Source organism: Zonotrichia albicollis, chromosome 6 (assembly GCF_047830755.1).
Source record: "Zonotrichia albicollis isolate bZonAlb1 chromosome 6, bZonAlb1.hap1, whole genome shotgun sequence".
Classification (NCBI taxonomy): domain Eukaryota; kingdom Metazoa; phylum Chordata; class Aves; order Passeriformes; family Passerellidae; genus Zonotrichia; species Zonotrichia albicollis.
This window is the reverse complement of record NC_133824.1, coordinates 25,592,254-25,613,424: the sequence shown is the minus strand read 5'-3', so window position 1 is coordinate 25,613,424 and position 21,171 is coordinate 25,592,254. Positions and strand designations below refer to the sequence as shown.

The following is a 21,171-nucleotide window of genomic DNA, read 5'->3' as shown; positions in this document are numbered from 1 at the left end:
CTTTTATGTCTTGGCTTTACTAAGGGATGTTTCAGCTACTGTACTTGAAACAATTGCTTTTGTATTTTGGGTTCTCCTTCATTAAGGGCTTCAAGGAACACCTTTGTTGAAACTGCTATTAATGCTTATTGGTTTCTGAAAAAGAGCAGTTAAGATTTAATTTTAGATAACTATTCTTGGGGGAAAAAACCTCAGAGCTTTGGATTAGGACTTTCTAATGTTGTCTTGTGTAACTTGACCATTTCACAAAAAGTTTCTTGGTCAAGCTTCCTAGGTAAAAAAATGCTTTTTAAAACCTAATTCAATAATTAGGTTTATGTTTTAAACCTAATTCAAACTTGAAGGAAAAATCTAGAATGGGTGAATTTTACACTTCACTTCATTGGGAACAGAATTTATCATCTATTGTGTTCAGTTAAGAGTTCTAACAACATTACTTAATTGCTTACCTCTAATGATAAGAAGTGTATCACAGTTGCTTTTGGCAGATCAACCTGTAAAAATATCAAGAAATCAATACTTAACCGTTCTCTCTTATCAGTTTGCCAACTAGAGATGAGCTATACCGAAGGGAGCCAGATCTTTTGATTTCCAGAGAAGCATTCATGCTGCTAAAATGGGGAACTTATTTTAAAATGATTAAAACCTTTTTAACCATTCCTGACAGATTCCATTATGGAAAGTTGCACATAGGTGCAGGCAGTTATGTTTCCTGAGAAGCATATACCATTTCAAAGTCTTTGTGACATGGTCAGTGAAGTCTAAAAGCCACATACAAACAAGAGCCACGTTTGCTTAAATGGAAGTGCAAATCTAGCAGGAACAAGTTATTACATCTACCACAATAGTTGGTGTAATTACAGCTTAAGAGCTTACAACTAAATGCTTGTGATATTTTATTCCATGCAGCCATCCACCCATACACACAATTTGAGACAATTTTCAAGTATCAGTGAAACAGACCAGGGGTCTTACTTAACCTGAAGTTTGACTCATTTGGTTATCACTAAAGTGAGGCAATTAGCAGTGGTTTGCTCAGCATCATCCACTGCAATTAAGGATTCAGAATTAGTTCAGGCTTCTGCCAAATACTTACTGCCAAAATCTCAATCTCACTTGTTTTTTGTTGCAGGCTGGAAATGAATGCCTGAAGTCTTGTTTGTACCTGGGAACAAAAGATGGGCAAAAGTAAAATATACAGCTTGTGAGACACAGGTTGGCAACACTGATTTCATATTGCATAGGTGAGAACAAAATAGGCTGCTTCTAACAAGATGTAGAACTACATCATATTGAAACAAATATTTAATATAATTTTCAGTAAAAATTTCACAATAATCCTTGATGAGCAGAGAGGAAGGAGACTGGAGCTGAGACACTCTTGACTCAGTGGCACACACTTGACAATACTGGTTCTAAAGCAGACAGAACAACATGGATGCTGGCATAACTAGTGAATACTGCCCTCTGTTTCTGGGTGTTAGATAACTTTCAAAGGACATGAGAACCTGTGACTGGATGCAGTGAATCACCTCCAGCTAAAGAAGGAGGATGGCTTTTGAAAGCCAAACCAAAATAAGGGTCATGCCTTGTAACACCTTTTATCAGAGCAAGCTAGTGGTCCTGCAATGGGAGCACTTTACAAACATAGTTGCAGGCTTGCATTATGTTGTCTTTTCTACCTTGGAAAAGTTGCTTTTACATAATCAAAACCTGAAAACAGTAAGTCTGTTTAGCTCAGAGAGTAACATCCATTTCTTTATTTGGATTCTGAGAACTACTAACTGGGGAGATTTTTTTTGTTGCACATCTAAGTTTGGACTGAAAATGGGATAAAATGACAGTTCTGTTTTACCATGTACTCTAAATATCTTGAGGCTAATAAAGCTAAACAAGAAAATTTTGACATTCGTTTCTAGCATCACTGAATGTTTTCTACATTACTATAGTATCAAGTTTTAGGCAGGTTGTAGGGTTTTTTGTTATTGCTTTGGTTTGGAGGTTTTTTTGTTTTTTTTTTTTTTTTATATCCATAATTTTTTTCTTAGACCTTCAGTTTTAGACAACTTAATGAAATAAAATGCATAAAGTACCTTTTACAAACATACTACAAATTGATGACCTTGCACCTTTGTGCTGGTTTTGTCTGGGGCAGAGTTAGCTTTTTTCACAGTGGCTGTTATGGGGCTATGTTTTGGATTTTTGCTGAACACAGGATTGATAACAGATGTTTTTGTTATTGCTGAGCAGTTAATCACTGATAAAGATAAGTAAGGAAGCATTAGATGGCAAGACTATTAGCCACAGATATAGGGATCAAACACTATTGTACTAAAGTTACAGGAATTTTCCAACATCTTCCCCCACAGCTGCACAGACTACTTCTTTTAAAACAATATACCTTGTTTGATAACAGAGCCAAAGCCTTTTCTGCTTTTCACATGGCCATGCTGATGGGGGTGCATGGGAGGTGACACAGCCAAGGGCAGGTGACCCCAGCTGACCAAAGGGACATTCCAAATCATGTGACATCATGCTCAGTATATAAAGTTGGGGGAAGAAGGAAGAAGGGAAGACATTTGGAGTGATGGTGTTTGCCTTCCCATTCACCATTCCAGGGGATGGGGCCCTGCTCTCCTGGGGATGGCTGAACACCTGCCTGCCCATGGGCAGCACTGAATTCATTCCTTGGCTTGCTTTGCTGGTGTGCACAGCTTTTGGTTTCCCTATAAACTGTCTTCGTCTCAATCCAGGAGTTTTCTGGCTTTTACCCTTCTGATTCTCTCCCTGATTCACTGGTGGGGGAGTGCAGTGAGTGAGTGGCTGCATGGGGTTAAACCATTGGCTGCTGGCTGGGGTTAAACCATGACAACCTTTGACACACTTCAGCATTTAGGGAGGAAGAAAAACAAAAGGGAAGTTCCAGAACCAACAGCTCCAAGAAAAGTAAGATTTTTAGTATGCATGCACAATGATAGCTGATGTCACAGATAATCCCTAAAATCCAAATTGTTAGAAAGGGTGGTCTTTGCCTTCAACCACTTGTGTTGTTCCTAGTCTAATTTATGAATAAAGAACAAACAGGGTGAATTTGTTTAAGTTAGGTGACAATGAAGTATGAATTCTACCATTCCTTAACTTCTAAGGACCACTTCTGAATACTTTTTTGATGTGCGTGTACCTGAATTTCTTGACGCCGCCTGGCACTGGCAGACAATTTTTCAGGGGCTATGACACAAACGTTAGGCACTGCAAGAGTTCCATGTGATTCAAACACACCTGAAATGCAAACACATCATTTTAGTTCACAGTATTTCTTTACACAACAGGTATCAAGAAACAGAAAATACACAAATACTATGCTAAAATCATTGTAGTACAGGGATTAAAAAACTGCTGAAAACCTCCAAAATCTGACAGGATAATGAGATGTGCACATAAATTCTCACTCACGACTTTGAAGGACTGGTTGTTAAGACTAAGAAATTTGGTATTTTACATCACTGTTCCCTGAAACTAAGAAAAGGTTCCAAATGACTTTCGTAATTTCACAAAGGAATGCAGTGCACCTAATATCAAAAAAAGCCATTACAAGAATGAGGTGACTGTTTAATGCTCAGTCCCATAACAGAATCACTGACAAAATGAACAATAAACACCAGCTTCTCCAAATAACAATAATCACCATTTGAAATGGCTTATTTTGAAATCCAAATTTCCACTTCTGGTAGTCACACACACACAAAACCAACCCGCCAAGTTAAACATGGCCTCTTTCCCTCCCTATTATGCAAAAGTGTGTCTGTGTGAAGTGTTTCTTGAAGAATCACCACCACCACACACTGTATCAGTGCTCAATAAAACAAGATGCAAAAATGCCAAACTTTAGCCCCACCTTAATATAATTCTTTAGGTACAAACTTTTCAGAATAAGGAATGCAAATCCACAGCTAGAAATGTAAAGGCATTTTCGTTTGGTCTCAATACCCTAACAATCACAGATCAAGTTATTTTTCAAGATGACACTTAAATTTCTCCTCAGCTAGGAAATTTGGCAAATTTTGGCTTTCCCAGCCTCTTGGATTACTGCATCAATGAATGCTTGTATGGCGAATATTCTGCCCATTGGTCTGAGCACTTAGTTTGGAGAAAAAGTCTGCTTAAAACCAGTTGGAACAATATCTGAGATTAGGAGGCAGTGCCTCTAATCACAGCTCTGCTATAAAACATTTTCTTACTTTGCCTTTGGTACTATTCTCCTAAAAATCAGTTTTTGAGCAGAAAGAGGAACAGTTACTTTATATGTTCTGTAACTAGATATTAAATACCTGAAATATTAGTAAATGATCCTTTTTGATTTGGTATTGAAAGATTATCTGCGGTTTCTCTAAAAATAAACAAAGACAGTTAAGGAATATACAATTATAAAGAAATACTGTAATAAGACAGTAGTTTCAGATTATCATAGATACTTAATTCCAACAGATAAAGAAGTCTGCAGATAGTCCCCAGCACACATTTATTATTCATGAATCAATTTATTCAGAAGCTGTCATGAAACCATACAGAATTACGTTTAAAATCAGGTCTAGAAGCAATGCTCCCAATGGATACAAAAGATATCCTCCCTATCATACAAGAGTGATTTATAGCCTAACACAAAAATATATTGTTAGAGTATTCTCTCTGAATTTTTAATTTACTCTGCTTCTCACAGGTTTCTGTGACACAATACTAAAGTATAAAAGTCGTATTTATACTTAAAGAGCACACATATTCAAAGAAGTCTTCAATAATTAGTTTGAATACCTTTTACTTTCCACATTCAGAAATTCATTAAAAGAGAAATTTGCCAGGGCTAATACAATCAGCTATTGCATTTCTCTGTTTAGTGGTACCATGCAAGGGTTTTTCTATTCTGTTTTCAGGATTTAGAAATAAGGTAACTTTTTGAAAGAATGATTTTTCTTTCACAGCTTCTAGTAGATCTGTCACAAAGCACCTGAGGATCAGGTTAGTTGCAAAATAAAATACTAAGATTGGCTGAGGCCAGAAAAAGGAGAATGAGAGGTGAATAACAGGAGACATCAACTGCTTGTATAAACTACTGCTTGATTTCAGCATTTCCAAGCTTAATGATTTCCTTTATTGTTAAGCTTGGATGTTATTGTTAAGATTAGATGGCAAATCTGTTAAGATTCTGAATTCTACTTTGTGTGACTAATGCATGTCTATTCCTGCTGTCAATGCACACATACAAATACATCTGGATGCATGTATAATTACAGACTTACAGGGGGCTATGTGTAAGTGACAGCTGCAGTGCTTGAGCAGTACATTTCTGTACAAACTACTCCTGACATTTCTGTACTAACTTCCACTGGTGACAGTAAATAGTAATTTCAATGAAGCCAGAGTTAAGGGGTTTTCCTGTGTACCCCAAGTCTTTGTCAGGTGTTCCTTTCATTTGTGCCACCAGAGCATACAGAAGTGCAAGAGTTACACCTTCATTTCATCATACCAATACTGCCTCAGAATGAAAGGGATTTGCTCCTTTATTCTTTGATTACACAGTACACAAATGTAATGGACTTCTGCTCAGTAACAGGAACTTGCAGGCAGCCAGACAAACAGTACTGCTGTTCTAGGAGCTTTGGGGTAACTGTATGACCTTCTCATTTATGAAGCACTATGGATGTGTGAATGTAGCAGCAGCTAGGGAAATCAGTTTCTTTCTTAATCTCAATACAATTCTATAACAAAACCTTTTGCTTTCTTTTCCCCTAAACAGAAATTCAGCAATTTCTTTACCAAATAAAATTAAGGTTTAACTCAGCATATACAAACATATATTCATTTCTGATTTAGACTATCCCCATTATTGACACGTTATACTGCTTACCTACTGCATCTTTCGTCACCAATTTTCATTTTCAGTTTCTGGATCAGGTGATCTACTAAGTCAGACTCCAAAATCCTTTTCTCTGTCTGCCTGTCTTTCTCAAAGGATTTCACCTATGATGTAGTTCATTGGGTGTTAAGACTGTTGATACTTAAAATGGCATACAAATAAACTTATCAAACTTAATCAAAATCAAACTATTTCACCCATTAAAGGTGAAAGAGTCAGGTAGGAAGCTATTATCATCACCAATCAACCACTGCCAATTAAATCTTTGATCAGATTTTTTTCTGCCAACTACTAATTTATTCTGCATTCCCAAAGCAAGGTTGGCTCCCTGCATCTAATGTGATAATTAAGTTCTAAACAGTGGTTTATAATTTTAAGTATCATATTATTAATATTTATATTCAAATAATTATATTAGAATAAGGCTTGCCTTTCAATTTGCAAGAGTTAACTCAAACATTCAAAACTTAGGAATCTGCACCATCTTTATTGGCAAGAGGTTAATCAGCAACAACACCATTCACCTCATTAACATCTCCTTTATTGGTTTTGCTTCAATAAAGCCATATTTAAAAGAACACTCTACAATAGGCTTGTAGAGGACTTTGAAATATCACTTTTTCATCACCAAGGTTTACTTATTCTTGCAATTATTGTTGTTACAGTAACAGAGTGAGTAAGAAAAATATTTTAGAAAGGCATATTGGCTGTTTGTGCCATATGCTGTCAAATGGTTAGTATTTTTTTTCAGTCAAAAAATGAATCTTTGTTCAAAAAATAATGATCTTTTCTCTAATGATCCAGAACATTTTAAAACTTTCAACTTCAAAAAACCAAAGGTACCAGAACCACAGGCTGCAAGAGTACAGAAGAAGAACAGAGTACATTCATGTTGTGACAAAGTTCAGTCTTTGCATCCTAATCTGAGTTTATAGAGGTGAAGAGTGTGGTTCTGACTGACTGTTGGAACAATACTGATTTTTTTAGATTTACATTTGAGTTGTATTTATTTTGTAACATGGAAAGAAACCAACTGCAAAGATTGTTAAGTCAACAAATTCCTTTTGTAGATTTAAGGAAGTCAGAGACAAGAGAAACCTTTTTCCACGCTAAACCATCGATGGCACTGTCAAGCAATGTTTGCAATAGTTTTTGGACTTTCCTAGAGGGAAGGAGGTCTGTGAATAACAGTGTTATACAGGGATAAAAAACGTTTAAAATGTTGAAATTGTTCAGAATAACATTTCTACGACTTAACAACCAAAACTGTATTTACCTCAACTCCCCTTACTTAAGTATAACTTACATTGTATTAATAATGACCTTAAAAAAAAAGCAGAACAGAGTAGAAATCTAAAACACTATAAAGCATCCCCTGGTCCCATGCTTACCTTCACGTGACTTCCTTCTTTCTCTGACACCAGAGCCACATATGTAATCCCAGAGCACCTGCAGTATTCCTGCAGCTCTTCCTGGGACTAAAGTGAAAACAAAAGAAGGGGAATGAGACATTTGACATCTTATAAAATGACCAATCAGGTAATCAATCAGTCTCCTGTCTTTAATAAAGTAACTTGATATACAACAGTCACACAACTTCAGAGAGAGAAAAGCTTTATTAACAACTTGAGCAGATGAAACTTCATTATGCATGTATTCATCCACCCAAGGCTTGCTAAAATTGAAATCTAAGTCTATGCTTGGACAGAGAGAATGCCTAGGTCCTGCAGCCCAGGTTCCCACACAGAAGGGCTACCTATACAGAGAAGTGCAGAGCCCAAGTAACTAAAAATGTGCAGTGTAGCACCAGGCAGACAGACAGACAGACACCACTCTGCTGCCTGCAGCTTTCAGTCCTGCATGGCTGGAGGTCTGCCACTAAAGCTGACTCCAGCTGGCTTCCTGTGAAACCAAGGCTATGCTGACTCACTCAGCACTGGCTTGCAGGACAGCATTAGACAGTGGCAAGAACTACCCAAACAGTCATTCCTTCTGGATCAAACAAACAAACAAAACAAATAACCCCAAACCAAGAAAATCCAGCCTACGTGATCATAGGAAAAGTATATAATCTAGATTTTTTAGTCCCAAGGGACTGAAACCATTGGAAATGTTATGGCAAAATAATTACAAAATAGTCAGACAAACTAGATGAGCTCAAAGCTTCCTGCCCTGCAGCACATGATGTGCAATGGGCAGCTGCAGTTTCTCTCTTGTTAGTCACAAATGGGGACACTTGAAGGTGAAGCAGATTGTGAGTGCCACCACCTCTAAAAGGGACTTCAGTGTTGCCATGTAGCTCACTACATCCCATGAAGCACTGCTGGCTACAGCTCTGCTTGCTTTCAGCTGGATGTAAATGGGCCCAGTTCAGCTTGCTACTCTCTCTTCCCCTCCTACTACACATCTCTTCAAGGACTACAGGGGGACCCATCTAGTAGCTCAGTTTGCTAAACTGTATTTCTAACAGTGAAATAATGTCAATATTCCCCCTGTACCTGAGTGTCTTTGGCCATCTGGCTATTCTAAAGTTGATGCTACTGTTCTGCTCTTGATGTACCCCCTATTATGTATTAAATTTATTAATAGGAGGGATCCTTCTTCACACTTTTAAATACTCTGGAGGAATGCTGGAAAACCATTGAGACTTTCTTGACATTACTGTATCTGAATAGCAACCTACATGCTCAGTATTACGAGCCTCCACCACAAAAAAAACAGAAAAATACCCCAAAAAAGTATGATTTCATTCTGCACTAAATTGGAGAACAATAATACAGTTAACACAAGGAGATAAAAAATTCTACCTGGGACCAGTCATACATTATTTCAGCTGGAATTCCTGCAGTCCAGAATTTCTGAACAATGTTGATAGCTCTACCCATTGACATCTGACCAACACTTACAACCAGCAGGTCACACGAGCTGACAGAAACCTGAAGGGAAAGTAAAATCAAGGAGACAATATTAGTCACAAGACCACTTTTCCCCCTTCATAAGGTAGCTAAAGTTACAAAGATGGACAAATATTCCAACATTTGCCAAAATGCATCACCCTAAAAAGCAAAAAAGGGATTAGATCCACCTATTTTGAGAGCTACAAGCCACCTAAGTCTGTCTGAAAGTCACTGAAGCTCAATCTTCCATACAAAGCACCTCCACAGCCTCAGCCTGCCAGGTATCCCTGCCTACACTGTTCCTTCCTTCCCACTCTCCTTGCCAAGGTTAATTTATTCTTATAGAGAAAAGAGAATAAAATACACATTTCACAACCAAGTGATGATGTGTGACACCGTACAAAGTGGTCAATATTCTTAAAGTAGTAGGGGAAAAAAACCACTAAATATCTACAGTTGTACTCTTCCATCTGAAAGAATACACAGGCTGAGAAAAACATCCCATTAAATTAAAAATAAAATGGTGTAAGCCTGAAGATCCTGTCTTCCCTTATTTCTCATTTACTAAATAGTTCTATGTTGAGAAACACAAAAGAACACATGTCATCTTGATGTCTGCCTTCTATTTCAGTACAGTATTATTTTGGAACATATCTGAACATCTTATTTTTTGTCCATCTCTAGCTACAATCAGGTTATTGAACTGTCAGAAGTAAACAAATTCCCCACTTCCCAAAAAAGACTTACAGAATCCTCCACACTGGAAACAGCAGCAGTTATTTTATCTATAGCTATGCTGACTCCAACAGCTGAAGGAACTGGTCCTACTGTCTGTGGTCCTCTAAACTGTGGAATCTCAAGACAAGAAAAAACCAGAATGGAAGACCAGTTAGTTATCTTGGCAAAATGGGTTAGAAAAAACCCCAAAATTTACTAGAAGAGATAAGCACATACCAGATGATCATATCTGCCTCCTGCAGCAAGAATTTCAGGCACAGTTCTTTGTCTTCTTTTGATGTATGCTATAAACTGGAAGATAATACCATTGTGCTGCTGTATTTTGTAAACCAGTCCCAGATTTATAGAGATCTGTAAAATAAAAACGAATATGTGCACATATATATTTAATTTCCTGTTAGCAGCATGGATTTAAAACATTGTTTTCACATAAGGAAAATATATGGAAACATTCCTTATCTCCAAAAATTTAAAATACAGTGAAAAATAAGGAAATTAAAGGTGCTTTAATCTTACAGGATCTCAAAAAACCATGTAGCACAAAACCCAAACAGCAAGCTTCAAGGAAGGTGGAGGTCTTTAGTAGTCATTAGATTTCTGTCTTTTTAAGATATTTACAGTTTATTTCAATATTTATTAAATCCCCTCTTTTATGCTCTAAGTAATGCCTTCAGTCTTGGGTGGAGAAAGGAAAAAAGTCTGAGTGTCATTAGATAAGTTAAGCCAGAGCCTTCTGACTGGAAGAAGTCTTATTTTTAAAATGCATCTTTAATAAAGAAAACAAAAGGGAAAAGAAGGAAGAAGTATCAATTCAGTATTATTTGCCATCAAGATACTTGCATGTGCTTTTTCTGTTGTAAAATATCTTTATTTCCTGGCATATTACAATGCACAGCAGCCCTGTAATTCCATTAATTTATTAGCAGAGCATTTTACAAACCTGAAGTTTTATTCCCAGTTGCTTTAACAGACCAATGATTTCCTCTAAATCCTTCATGCCATGCTTCAACAGCTGAGTGACACTTGGCTTTTGTTTTATCATTGTGTTTAGAAAGGGAAATACATTACTTGCTTCTCCCTTCTGCTCAATGAATTTATAGAGTCGAGAAAGCTAAAAACAAAAAATAAAATTATAAGCATACATAGCAACACATACAACATTCATAATAGGTCCCATCTGAAAACAAGAAAAATATCTGACTTTCTAATTGTGGGAGTAAGACATGTGCCTTTTTTGTTTGTTTTGGCTAGCAGGCTGTTTTTACATAGTGGAGTTGAGGAAAATAATAATAGACACAAGTCTTCGACTACCCAGAAGTTAACTTCAACTCTACACACATTCAACATTTGCAGAGAAGGTTTTTTAAAAGTTTCTCTCAGTTTTCTTTATTAAATACCTCTCTGTAGTATTCCATTTACCCTTTATTAGTTTCCACATGTTTAGAGAACAAGCTGCAATACTGACTTTCAGAGAGAACAGAGAACAAAGTCAGACCACTTGCAAAGGGATTGACCTGAACAGCACATGAAACAGGTTATTTTTCTTCCTCTGGCTGATTAAATTACAAAGAAAATAAAATATTACTGTCTTATGGCAAATTACAGGGAAATTAGCACTGAATTAAGATCACTTACACTAGCTGATGTGAGAGAAAGATTACAGAACTTGGCTTCTACTTCTCTTTTAGTTAGCTTTTCAGTCTACAAGAAAAACAGATTAAAACAACATTTGATTGTGTTTAATGTGTTACTGTAATTATTCAAATTAATTTCACTTATATTCTGTGCTTATAAAGTATAAAAGACCTAACTGATATTAAAACACACTTTAAATTTAATTTTTAAATGTTTTTATTGACTAGCCTGTCAGTTCTTGATTAGACAGGTGAATAATTATCTCATAAATACACATTCAAGAATCATCTTCAACCATCCCAATCCAGAAGTATCAAGAAAGTAATTTATCTACATTTACAGCCCAAAGCCAACCTTTTTATGTATCAAGAGTATACTCCTGGTTAGGCTGGCAATGGGCTGTTATTCATTTTTAGAGATAGCCCCACAAAATAGAATATTCTACAGAGATGATTACAGAGGATAGGTTAATAACTAATGCCTCACCACAGCATCATAGAGAATGATGTAGACTTGACTGAGTTTGTCCTCTGGTATCCCACAGTGCAGAAGTATAGCTTTCAGTAAGGCAGTGTGGTTCAGATAAATACTGTAATTTCTTTCCTAGCAAAGCATAAATAAAAAAAAGGAAGAAAGAATGAAAAAGCCAAGTTTTACTTGCATTCTGTTTTCTTAAAAAAACCCCAACCCTCACAAAACAAAGAGGCTTCCTATACATTTAATAATAATAATAGGTCAAAATTAACTTCAAGCCACTTCTTTCACTACCTTACCTTTCATCTATAACTAAAGAATGGCAAGTCTTGTCCCATTCTACAGTAATCACTTGTCTGACAGAAGAAAGACATTATTTCAATGGTACTATAAAGGATTCAGTTCTTTCCTTTGCACATAAACCTATGCTTCATTTTAAGTTTACCTAGGAAACACATCTTTTATGGCAGTGTTCTATAAGTGCCTATAGATAAAATGTGAAAATAGTTCTGTACTGGTTAAAGTTAAAGGAAGTATCCTTTTACAACACATCAAACTAAATATTGAGTTAAATTAAAATTTTGGGTGGAAAAGAGGGGAAAGGGGCTGATTATAGAGAATCTACCTGTAGCACTGAAAATTCTTGAATGATTTCTGAAATTGCATAAATGGTTTCTGCTATAGGCAAAAAGCTATTTCCAGTAGATGTAATGATGTCAAACGCACATTCTAGGAGTTCTTTGGGATGACAGCGGTCTAACTTCCGAGGTCTGAAAACTCGCTCTATACAGTATCTAAAGGAAACATTGAACAATGAATCAGCCTCTTCAGAAGTCACTGTCACAGTCAGTGCAAATATCACCCCTACATCTCTTACCTTTTCAAGTTTGATATGTTATTTCTAGCTACAAATCTTGCAAAAGGAATCTGAAAAACAAAATACATGAAAATTGCTGAAACCAAACAGCTGATTTGACTGAGCTCTGCAACTAGAGGTGAATTATACTGTGTAGTTACACTTGTACTCTCCAAAGGGTAATATAATGTCTAAAACACCTGACATAGCCAGGTAGTATTGATCTAACCATCCTTATGCAAGTTGTAAATGCAAACATTATTTTCACCTATGTTAAAAAACCAAAAACAAACATACAAACAAATGCTATTTCTTCAAAATGTGGTCAGGGCTCCAGCTGTCAAGAGGAGGAGTACAGAACTCAGGAGAACAAGAACAGACAAGAAATGTAAGCTTAAACCAAATTCTACCACAACACCCTCCAAACCCTCTGAAGCTTTGCCTGCAGAGATGATGCTACTTACTCTGAGGTCATAAGGAAGCATTACCAGCATCCCACTGTGATCCATGAAATATGAAGCTTCATTATGTTCATATAGCTTCTTATTTCTGGGCATCAGCAGTGGAGTATGCAGCTTGATGGCTCCTGCACAAAACCAGAAAACACTATTATCTCTCATTTCAGAAGAACACCTGCTTTTTACAAGTTCATGAACACCCTTGCAGGGCATAATTATGTCAATCCATAAGTGAAAAAATTACATTAAATGCCCTTAATGGACTTTCCTCTTCCATATTTAAAGAAAGAATGTAAAATTTTGTTTTATGCCTATGCTGCATGCTTCTTGGGTTCAGCAGGCAGGCCACAGAAGAGAGAACTGCCAATTCCACAGCCCAGCAGAATCTTTACCTTGCCCTCCCTCTTCAAACACCACCTTTTACAAAAGCAGGCATATGAAACAGATGAGAAACTCTGCAGTTACCAGTAACAAGTACTGTTTTGGTCTAGAGACATTTCCATATAGGATAAATTTTGTTCGGACATTTTGCATCCTCTGTCTCAAAAGCATACTAGAAGTGTTTGTGTTTCATTTTTAAAACCTCATGAACACCTTTCTTTTCCTGGCTACATTTTGCAACCATCTATCTGCATGAATCCAATCTTCACTGAAACCTAAATACTAATCATACCACTTATTATTAAAAATAGTTTCCTGTTTTAATATTTGATTGAGAATCACCAGAAAATTTATTTAAGATTAACTCAATTAGTTGTTAACTCAACAGTAACTTTTAAACGAGAAAAGAAGTGCCCCAAATAGAAAGAAATTCTTCTAGCCATTACAGATGTCAGACACAATCTAATGGAAAGAAATACATATCCAATCCCCTTTTTTTTCGAAAAGCATGAAAACATTTCAGTCCTTAAAATTTCCCAAATCTGTCAAGCTTTAAGGAGCAATGGGAGAGGTAAACCCATCCTTGACTTTGTATTTCGCAGCTTCTCGCTCTTTTGTATTGCCAAATTTTGATCACGCTTCATCAGATTATGATTTACTTGGAAAATGCAAAGCTTCCATTTCAAAATTCAGTATTTTTATATAAAACAGTATCATGAACACTTGTAAGACAACACAATTTATAACATTCCAAGTGTGACAGTGGCTGCATAAATTTACTTCTCAAAAAATAAGTTTAAGCGAATACTATTATTAATGACTAGACAGATTCCTGGAAAGGAAAATGAGAGACTACTAAATATCATGGCATCAGCTTCGGCTCAGGAAGTTCCTGAACAGCAAAGCATTTCCAAGAATACATCACTGGAAGTACCGCTCCATGCTTGCTTTGTTTCCATGCTCTCCCTTATGCTCCTCCCATTCTGGTTGCCCAAAGAGAGGTTACTGTGCTCCATGGATGCCTGATCTCCCGCTACAGAGCCAGCCTTGCATTCAGATCCAAATTTTGTGTAACAGGCTGTGCCTCTAAAACCTCATACAGATTTATCAGAACAACCATGTACATTCGAAAATATAATTAAGACTTTCACTCTTCTTTCTGTAGAAAATGTAAATCATTAGATTTTATATTAGTAGCTATTACTGGAATGACAAAATAACAGAAGAAAACATCATAAAAACGTCAAATGATCAACCACTGAACACGTTTTCTGATTTCTCTTACAGAAGTAAATCCATTCCATTCTTTTAAATCCATTCCATTCTTTAAAACCCATTCAATCACAAGAAAGGAAATGAATGACTTTTGTAAACACACCCACCGTGTCTTTTAAATATCCGGCTGACAATGTCACATACATGCTGCTGTATCTTGGCTGCCCAAATAGAAAAACTACCCTGAAACCATCACAAATAAAAAGTACATATATAATTCACACGTGATGAACACTCCATGTAGGCAATCATTCCATGTAATACAGGCAATAAACATTCTGCTATCTCATCCCACTACAAAAAACTGCAATGCTTACATAATAAAAATAACTACAGCTATATGTAGCATTATTGTACTGTGTTACCTTTAATTTCTTTAGATTTAGAAAGATACAAGAGCTGATAAACTAAGAAAAATCAAATCAATTAGAGAAAAAATCATCCAGGGTCAACACTTTCTGCTGACAACCAGTCAACCATTAATTTGACAGGAATTCAGAGTAAAGAGAGTAATCATCTAGACATAAGCTTAAAGCTCTAGCTGCTACAAACACTGCTGGTTTCTTCACTGAAGAATGAGGCTCAAATGGGAAGCAGCTATTGTAACCCACACAGCAGGGACTATAGTTTTAAGTGGGAACCAATGTAAAGGTGAATCTTGAGATAATGCAATTCCCTCAGAAATGCACACTGAATTGCATTGAGATAACGCAATTCACTCAGAAATGCTACAGAAATGCTTACCCACATAAGCATATTTTTAAAAAACTCAACACAGGGAAAAGCCAAACCCATGCCTCCCCTGAACACCTACAAACCTTCAGCATATCGCTGTCATAAGTATAGTCTATTGCTGGAGATATTCTCTGTGCAAATATCTGACTCATCATGGTCCGGTAGGCCTTGCCATCCACATTTGCTAAGGTGTGGTGGAGGACTTCATGGAGTTCAGACTCTTCCATTTGGGGTGGTGGAAGATGTTCACTTTTTAACAGCTCCACAGCAGTTGGTCGTGCTGCAGGATCATGGTTCAGGAGCCACGTAATAACCAATCTCTACAAATTAAATCAAAATTTTACAGATTAGAAACATTTTGCATGGTAACAGTATTTGCAACAAACTTGGTAGTTGGGACTCTACAGGGGAAAAACCAGCGGAATCTGAATCTTTGGCATGGACATTATCTGCTTACTAAATTATTAATATCTTTTATTACCATCTGAAAAAAATTACTAAACCACACAACTTATTAGAAATGTGCCTCCTGGGATGACAAAATATGTAGTATCCTTTTCCTTTGTTGTTCCATGGTATGCTAACTCACATCTCTTCATCAACAAAATCAAGAGAAAGTTAAGAGGAAAAGCAGAATTGCATGCAGGAAATCTAAGATTTGAAAGGCACAAGTGTGAGAGTAGGAGGAATCTCCCTGGCATATTCCAGCGAAATGTACAAAATGGAAATGTTTTATGGTACTAGTAACATGCAGATTGCTGTTTTAAAAGCATAACACACTAGAAGTTAATACTAATGGTCAACAAAAGAGTTGATTAGCACAAGAATAAAGCCACCTAGATGGTCCACAAAAGATTACACTGCTCCTTATCACTTCATTACTCTGCCATGGAGGCCTCCAGAACAGCTCTTGGCAGCTCTGTCAAGCTTGGAGCAGCCAATTGAGCTTTTGCACATCTCCTTCTGTTGTGTGACACATTTCTTTCAAAAAGTTTAAATAAAAAGTTAAAAAATTGAGCTGCCATTTCTCTGAGCATAAAAAGTTAAAATTGTCTCTCAGAGGTTTAAAGATGTGCCAGTGAATTCTAAATTTGTTCATGACTGTGCTCAGAGAATTCTGTAGGTAAATATATTTCCATGTCAACTTAAGAGTATTCTTTTGAGGTTTTAGTTCCTTACTTTGTTCTAATATCATGTAATAAGAACCTGGCAGAGAATACTAGGTGGGGAATTAAGTGGGAAATTAAGGGGCAAAAATTATAACCAATGTTTTCTGAGAAGGAATACCTAATAGTTAAAATATATTCAAAATTACCTGCTTTGCGTGCTTGACTTCATCAAAGTCCTTGGGAAATACAATTGCAGGCTAACAAAACAAAAACCAAAATCCACATCTGAATTTTAACAAGCAGTCCAGATTGCTCAGGATAGTCTTACTTTTAAGTTCTACATATTAAACAGAGAAACAAAGCATTTCCATTGCCCATGAAAAAAAAAAAACCAAACAAAGAAACCAATCCCTACATGGCACATTAAATTTATCTGAGGAGCTAAAAGGAGGATGAAAGCTTTGATGTTTTGTATAATGAAAGTACAACCCATAACTACAAGCATTTACCAACTACAAATAGCAACTCATTCCTGAGAAAGGCTCATCAGGCCTAAACCTAAGTATACTGAAGAGATTATTCCTTTATCTGACATGTAATAACTAAGTTCACAGACAGAACACAGACTGATGGCATCACCATTAGAATCCACAGTGCATTAAAGGAGTGTCAGTGCACCAGCTCAAATTGTACTCTTCCCTTTTCATTATATGTTTTACAAACTTTGTCTTTGAGCACTCCCTATGGCAACATTTTTGCTATATTTTGCATCCTTTTGCTTCTCTTAACAAATTATTTGATGCATAGAATTAGTATGTTTCATAGCTGTGTACTCACCAGCCTTAGCTGACCAAGAACAAAGATCCTTTCTGACGCAGTATTCATAGGATGATAACACATTTCAAAGAATATTATACCTAGGCTGAACAGGTCCACTTTCTAAGGAAGAAAAAAATGAAAACTTGTATGTAGTACCTATCAATTCTCTGAAGACAAAAATAGCAGAGCAAAAAAATCCCAACAAACGTTTAGGTTAAATTGAAAGCCGGAGAGAAGGCTGGGTTTTTTTCTCTGTTTTTTATGTGTGTTTTTTATTATTATCCATTTTAAAAGCTTTTTTGTTAGAAGACACAATCCATTAAGATTTGGTAGACTTTAAAGTCTTCTATCGTCACAGCACCGCTATGAATAAATGATGGTTGCACTTGAGTTGTGGTCAGCAGCTTAACAGCAAAGTGAGGAGCAGATGTTCCTCAGGGGTAGGCACTGGGGCTGGCACTGTTTAACATCTCTGTTGGTGACATGGACAGTGGGACTGAGAGCAGCCTCAGCAAAAGTGCTGGTGACACTGAGCTGTGTGGTGCAGCTGACACGCTGGAGGGAAGGGATGCCATCCAAAAGGGATCTTGACAGGCTGGAGAGGTGGGTCTGTGTGAACCTCATGAAGATCAACAAGGCCAAGTGCAAGGTCCTGCTGGGTCAGGGTAATTCCAAGCACAAATACAGGCTGGGCAGAGAATGGATTGAGAGGAGGAGCCATGAGAATAACCTGGGGATGTTGGCTGACAGCGCTCTCAACATGATCTGTCAGTACACTCACAGCCCAGAAAGCCAAACATCATGTGCTGCATCAAAAGCAGTGTGATCAACAGGTTTAAGGAGGTGATCTCTCAATCTACTCTACTCATGCTATCCCACCTGGAGTGCTGCATCCAGCTCTGGGCCCCCAACATAAGGAGAACATAGATCTGCTAGAGCAAGTACATGGAACAAGTCCAGAGAGGGTCACAGAGACGATTAAAGGAACGGAGCACCACTCACATGAGGAAAGGCTGAGAGAATTGGAATTACTTAGCCTGGAGAGAAGGCTCCATGGAGACCTTAGATGAGCCTTTCAGTGGGACTACCTCAAGGGACTACAAGAATGCCAGAGACTGACTTTTTACATGGCCACTGAGTGACAGGCCAAGGGATAATGGCTTTAAAATGAAAGAGGATAGGTTTAGACCGAATATTAGGAAAAAATTCTTTACTGTGAGGGTGGAACAGGTTGCTCAGAGAAGTTGAGGATGCCTCATTTATGGAAGTGGTCAAGGCCAGGTTGGATAGGGCTTGAAGCAACCTGGTCTACAGGAAGGTGTCCCTGCCCATGGCAGGGTGTTGGAACTGGATAAGCTTTGGGGTCCCTTTCAACCTAAACCATTCCATAATTCTATGACTCCCACTTTGAAAACATTTCCTTGCTTTGTCTCTGCATATAAACAGGATTCTCTTTGATGGAAAAAATACACCCTCACCTCCCACAATCACAGTCTAGAAATCCAGAACAGCAGTTTACACTATATTACCTTAACTAAAGGTAATATAATGCATACTATATAAAAGGTAAGATTTCTATCCTCTTCTGTTACAGAGGCCCTCTATCATTACATGCTTTCAACTTGAAGTTGCTTGCATCTAGTCATGATCAAGCACAGGAAGAACAATTGACTTGCCCACATCGTTCTACCCTTGGTTTCCTCTTGAAGGAATGTTTAATTCCCCTGATTAGCACAGGAATCAACGACATGCTGTTCCACACTGAATTCATCTTGTCAAGGAGGAACGACCCAAATCATACCTGCTGCATCTTAGATTCCTTGCTACCTTTTCATTAAGTTTACTCCAATCATACCTGATTGTATGTAGATTTAGTGCTTCCTTGGACCTCTGGGCTGACATACAGCGCGGTGCCAACCATCCCTGTCAAGTTACCTGGGTGGCAAAAGATGAGAGCACCAGTTTCAAGAAAGTCAGAAAGAAATGCAGCATCCATACCAAGAAAAAACTCGTTCACGTTCTCTAGGTGGGAGTGCAGTCCTTACTGAGAGAGACCCAGCTGAGAATGCTTTGACAAACAGACAGTTCTTACCATCACAGGTCAAGTATCCGTGTCTCTCTGTAGTAACTAAACCTATCTATTGCTTTACAGACTTGTAGTAGGTCAGTACACAAATGTTACAACTAAATTTCACCGCCATTACATTTGTCTTTAAACATACCATGTACTAAAGTTCCCTCAAAATACCATATTCAGACTCTAGCTAAAGTCAAACCAATCCACCAAGGACACTGAAGCCTTAAAATTTTCTTATACAGGCAAGAGAACACAAGTGCAGATGGAACAGATATACAGGCCCTCTCTATACCTCACCATGAGGAAAGCATTGGTCTAAGGCAGAAGGCCAGCAGAGGAAGCTAATAGATTCTTAACTGATAAGAGGCAAAACTGCCAGATTATAATATAGCTACCCAACTTGGGTCATATCTCTTAATAAAGAGAAATTTTATTTTCAAAGAACAAATGGAAATTTTAACAGCCTATACGAGACCACAGAACAGAAATGCTTGCTTAAATAATTTATAACAAGTTGCAGTGTAAACTAACCTGATGGGTCAGACACAGCAGAACCATCCGAGAGATTTTCCTCTTGTTTAGAGACCATCTGAAACCAGCAAAACAGACATATTGTAAAAGACATGTGAAATACTTCTGTTGGCTGCTCTTGACATTTCAGTTGGCAGTGCATGGTTTAATTCTAGAACCTTAGAAATTTAAAAGAAATTTCTAGCATTCTCAATATATAAACATTGTGGTCATTTAACTTATGTTTTTTTGGGTTTTTTTTCAAATTCAAAAACCAAATTCAAGAGTTTTTTCATTCACTTTAAGCTGTACTTACTGCATTTGCTGGATAATCTGTAGCTAAACCAAAATCACCAATTTTCACATGATCATCTGAATCTAAAAAAATGTTCACAGGTTTCAAGTCTCTGTGGATCATTCCCTGTTACAGGAAGAGAATAAAAAAAACCCCACAGAATGTTAAAGAATAAACCTTATTCAAAACAGAAGTCCTTATAATGGACTAGAAAACTATATTACATACTTTTAATACAGTGGGAGACCTACTGCATGAAGTCACTAAAGATCACTCTTGAAGACAGACTATCATTTGTAGCCCAGAAGCCAGAAACAATTTTCAGTGCTACCAGATATCTAACAGAATGTTTTTAAAAGATGGTCAGATTTTTATGACTAATGGGTAAAATCTGAAGTGGTTTATTATAAAATTCATATTCACGATAAAATATAATAAACCCCAACAACCAACTAATAATGGAAATGGCAAAGAGAGGAAACTTGCTAATGCATGCCCCAAGATGAAGAACCCAGAGAGAAAGAGGCATAACACAGATATTATGTACAGGCCATGACTATCCTGTTTACAGACCTTCTCATGGATGTAAGCTAACCCATCCAAAATTTCTCGGAAAAGCCTCCAAAGCCGACTGGTGTCTTCATATAACCCTTGGTCAATAGTGTCCCTCAATGTGCTTTTTTCACAATATTCCATCTTCAGTTGTGCATTCACAGGGGACAAAGGGAAGAAAGAACAGTTTTGTTAAGAAAAGACACTATCAGAAACTTGTACCTGTACACATATTACTGCCTGGGCTCAGGAGCAAATAGTATCACCAAAAAAAAAAGAAAAATCAGCTATTTGGAATTCTGAGAGCTGTCTTTTAGCTACAAACATGCATTCACTTCTGGGTCCTACCTCATTTTCTGGGACAATGGTATGAGCCTGCAGAATAGCATATTCTCTAACATAAGCATTAACCACAAAGTGAAACCAGCTAAGCCATAGTATGTGATAAA

General features: G+C 37.2%; 1 protein-coding gene across 2 annotated transcripts in view; it reads right to left on the bottom strand.

The window, feature by feature from the left end:
• EIF2AK4 (eukaryotic translation initiation factor 2 alpha kinase 4) overlaps positions 1-21,171 on the bottom strand; it is a 40,099-nt gene that overhangs the window by 4,279 nt on the left and 14,649 nt on the right. For both annotated transcript variants that reach the window (XM_074542802.1, XM_026793275.2), the window contains 23 exons: positions 20,744-20,866; positions 20,192-20,296; positions 19,897-19,954; positions 19,144-19,223; positions 17,307-17,408; positions 16,676-16,726; positions 15,444-15,680; positions 14,733-14,808; positions 12,976-13,097; positions 12,533-12,582; positions 12,281-12,449; positions 11,668-11,784; positions 11,182-11,247; positions 10,487-10,657; positions 9,763-9,897; positions 9,556-9,663; positions 8,719-8,847; positions 7,303-7,389; positions 5,903-6,015; positions 4,329-4,387; positions 3,182-3,279; positions 1,097-1,165; positions 450-494 (listed from right to left, as the gene is read on the bottom strand). In XM_074542802.1, coding sequence (XP_074398903.1) covers positions 450-494; positions 1,097-1,165; positions 3,182-3,279; positions 4,329-4,387; positions 5,903-6,015; positions 7,303-7,389; positions 8,719-8,847; positions 9,556-9,663; positions 9,763-9,897; positions 10,487-10,657; positions 11,182-11,247; positions 11,668-11,784; positions 12,281-12,449; positions 12,533-12,582; positions 12,976-13,097; positions 14,733-14,808; positions 15,444-15,680; positions 16,676-16,726; positions 17,307-17,408; positions 19,144-19,223; positions 19,897-19,954; positions 20,192-20,296; positions 20,744-20,866 — 2,370 coding nt within the window. The remainder of the gene's footprint in view (positions 1-449; positions 495-1,096; positions 1,166-3,181; positions 3,280-4,328; positions 4,388-5,902; positions 6,016-7,302; positions 7,390-8,718; positions 8,848-9,555; positions 9,664-9,762; positions 9,898-10,486; positions 10,658-11,181; positions 11,248-11,667; positions 11,785-12,280; positions 12,450-12,532; positions 12,583-12,975; positions 13,098-14,732; positions 14,809-15,443; positions 15,681-16,675; positions 16,727-17,306; positions 17,409-19,143; positions 19,224-19,896; positions 19,955-20,191; positions 20,297-20,743; positions 20,867-21,171) is intronic.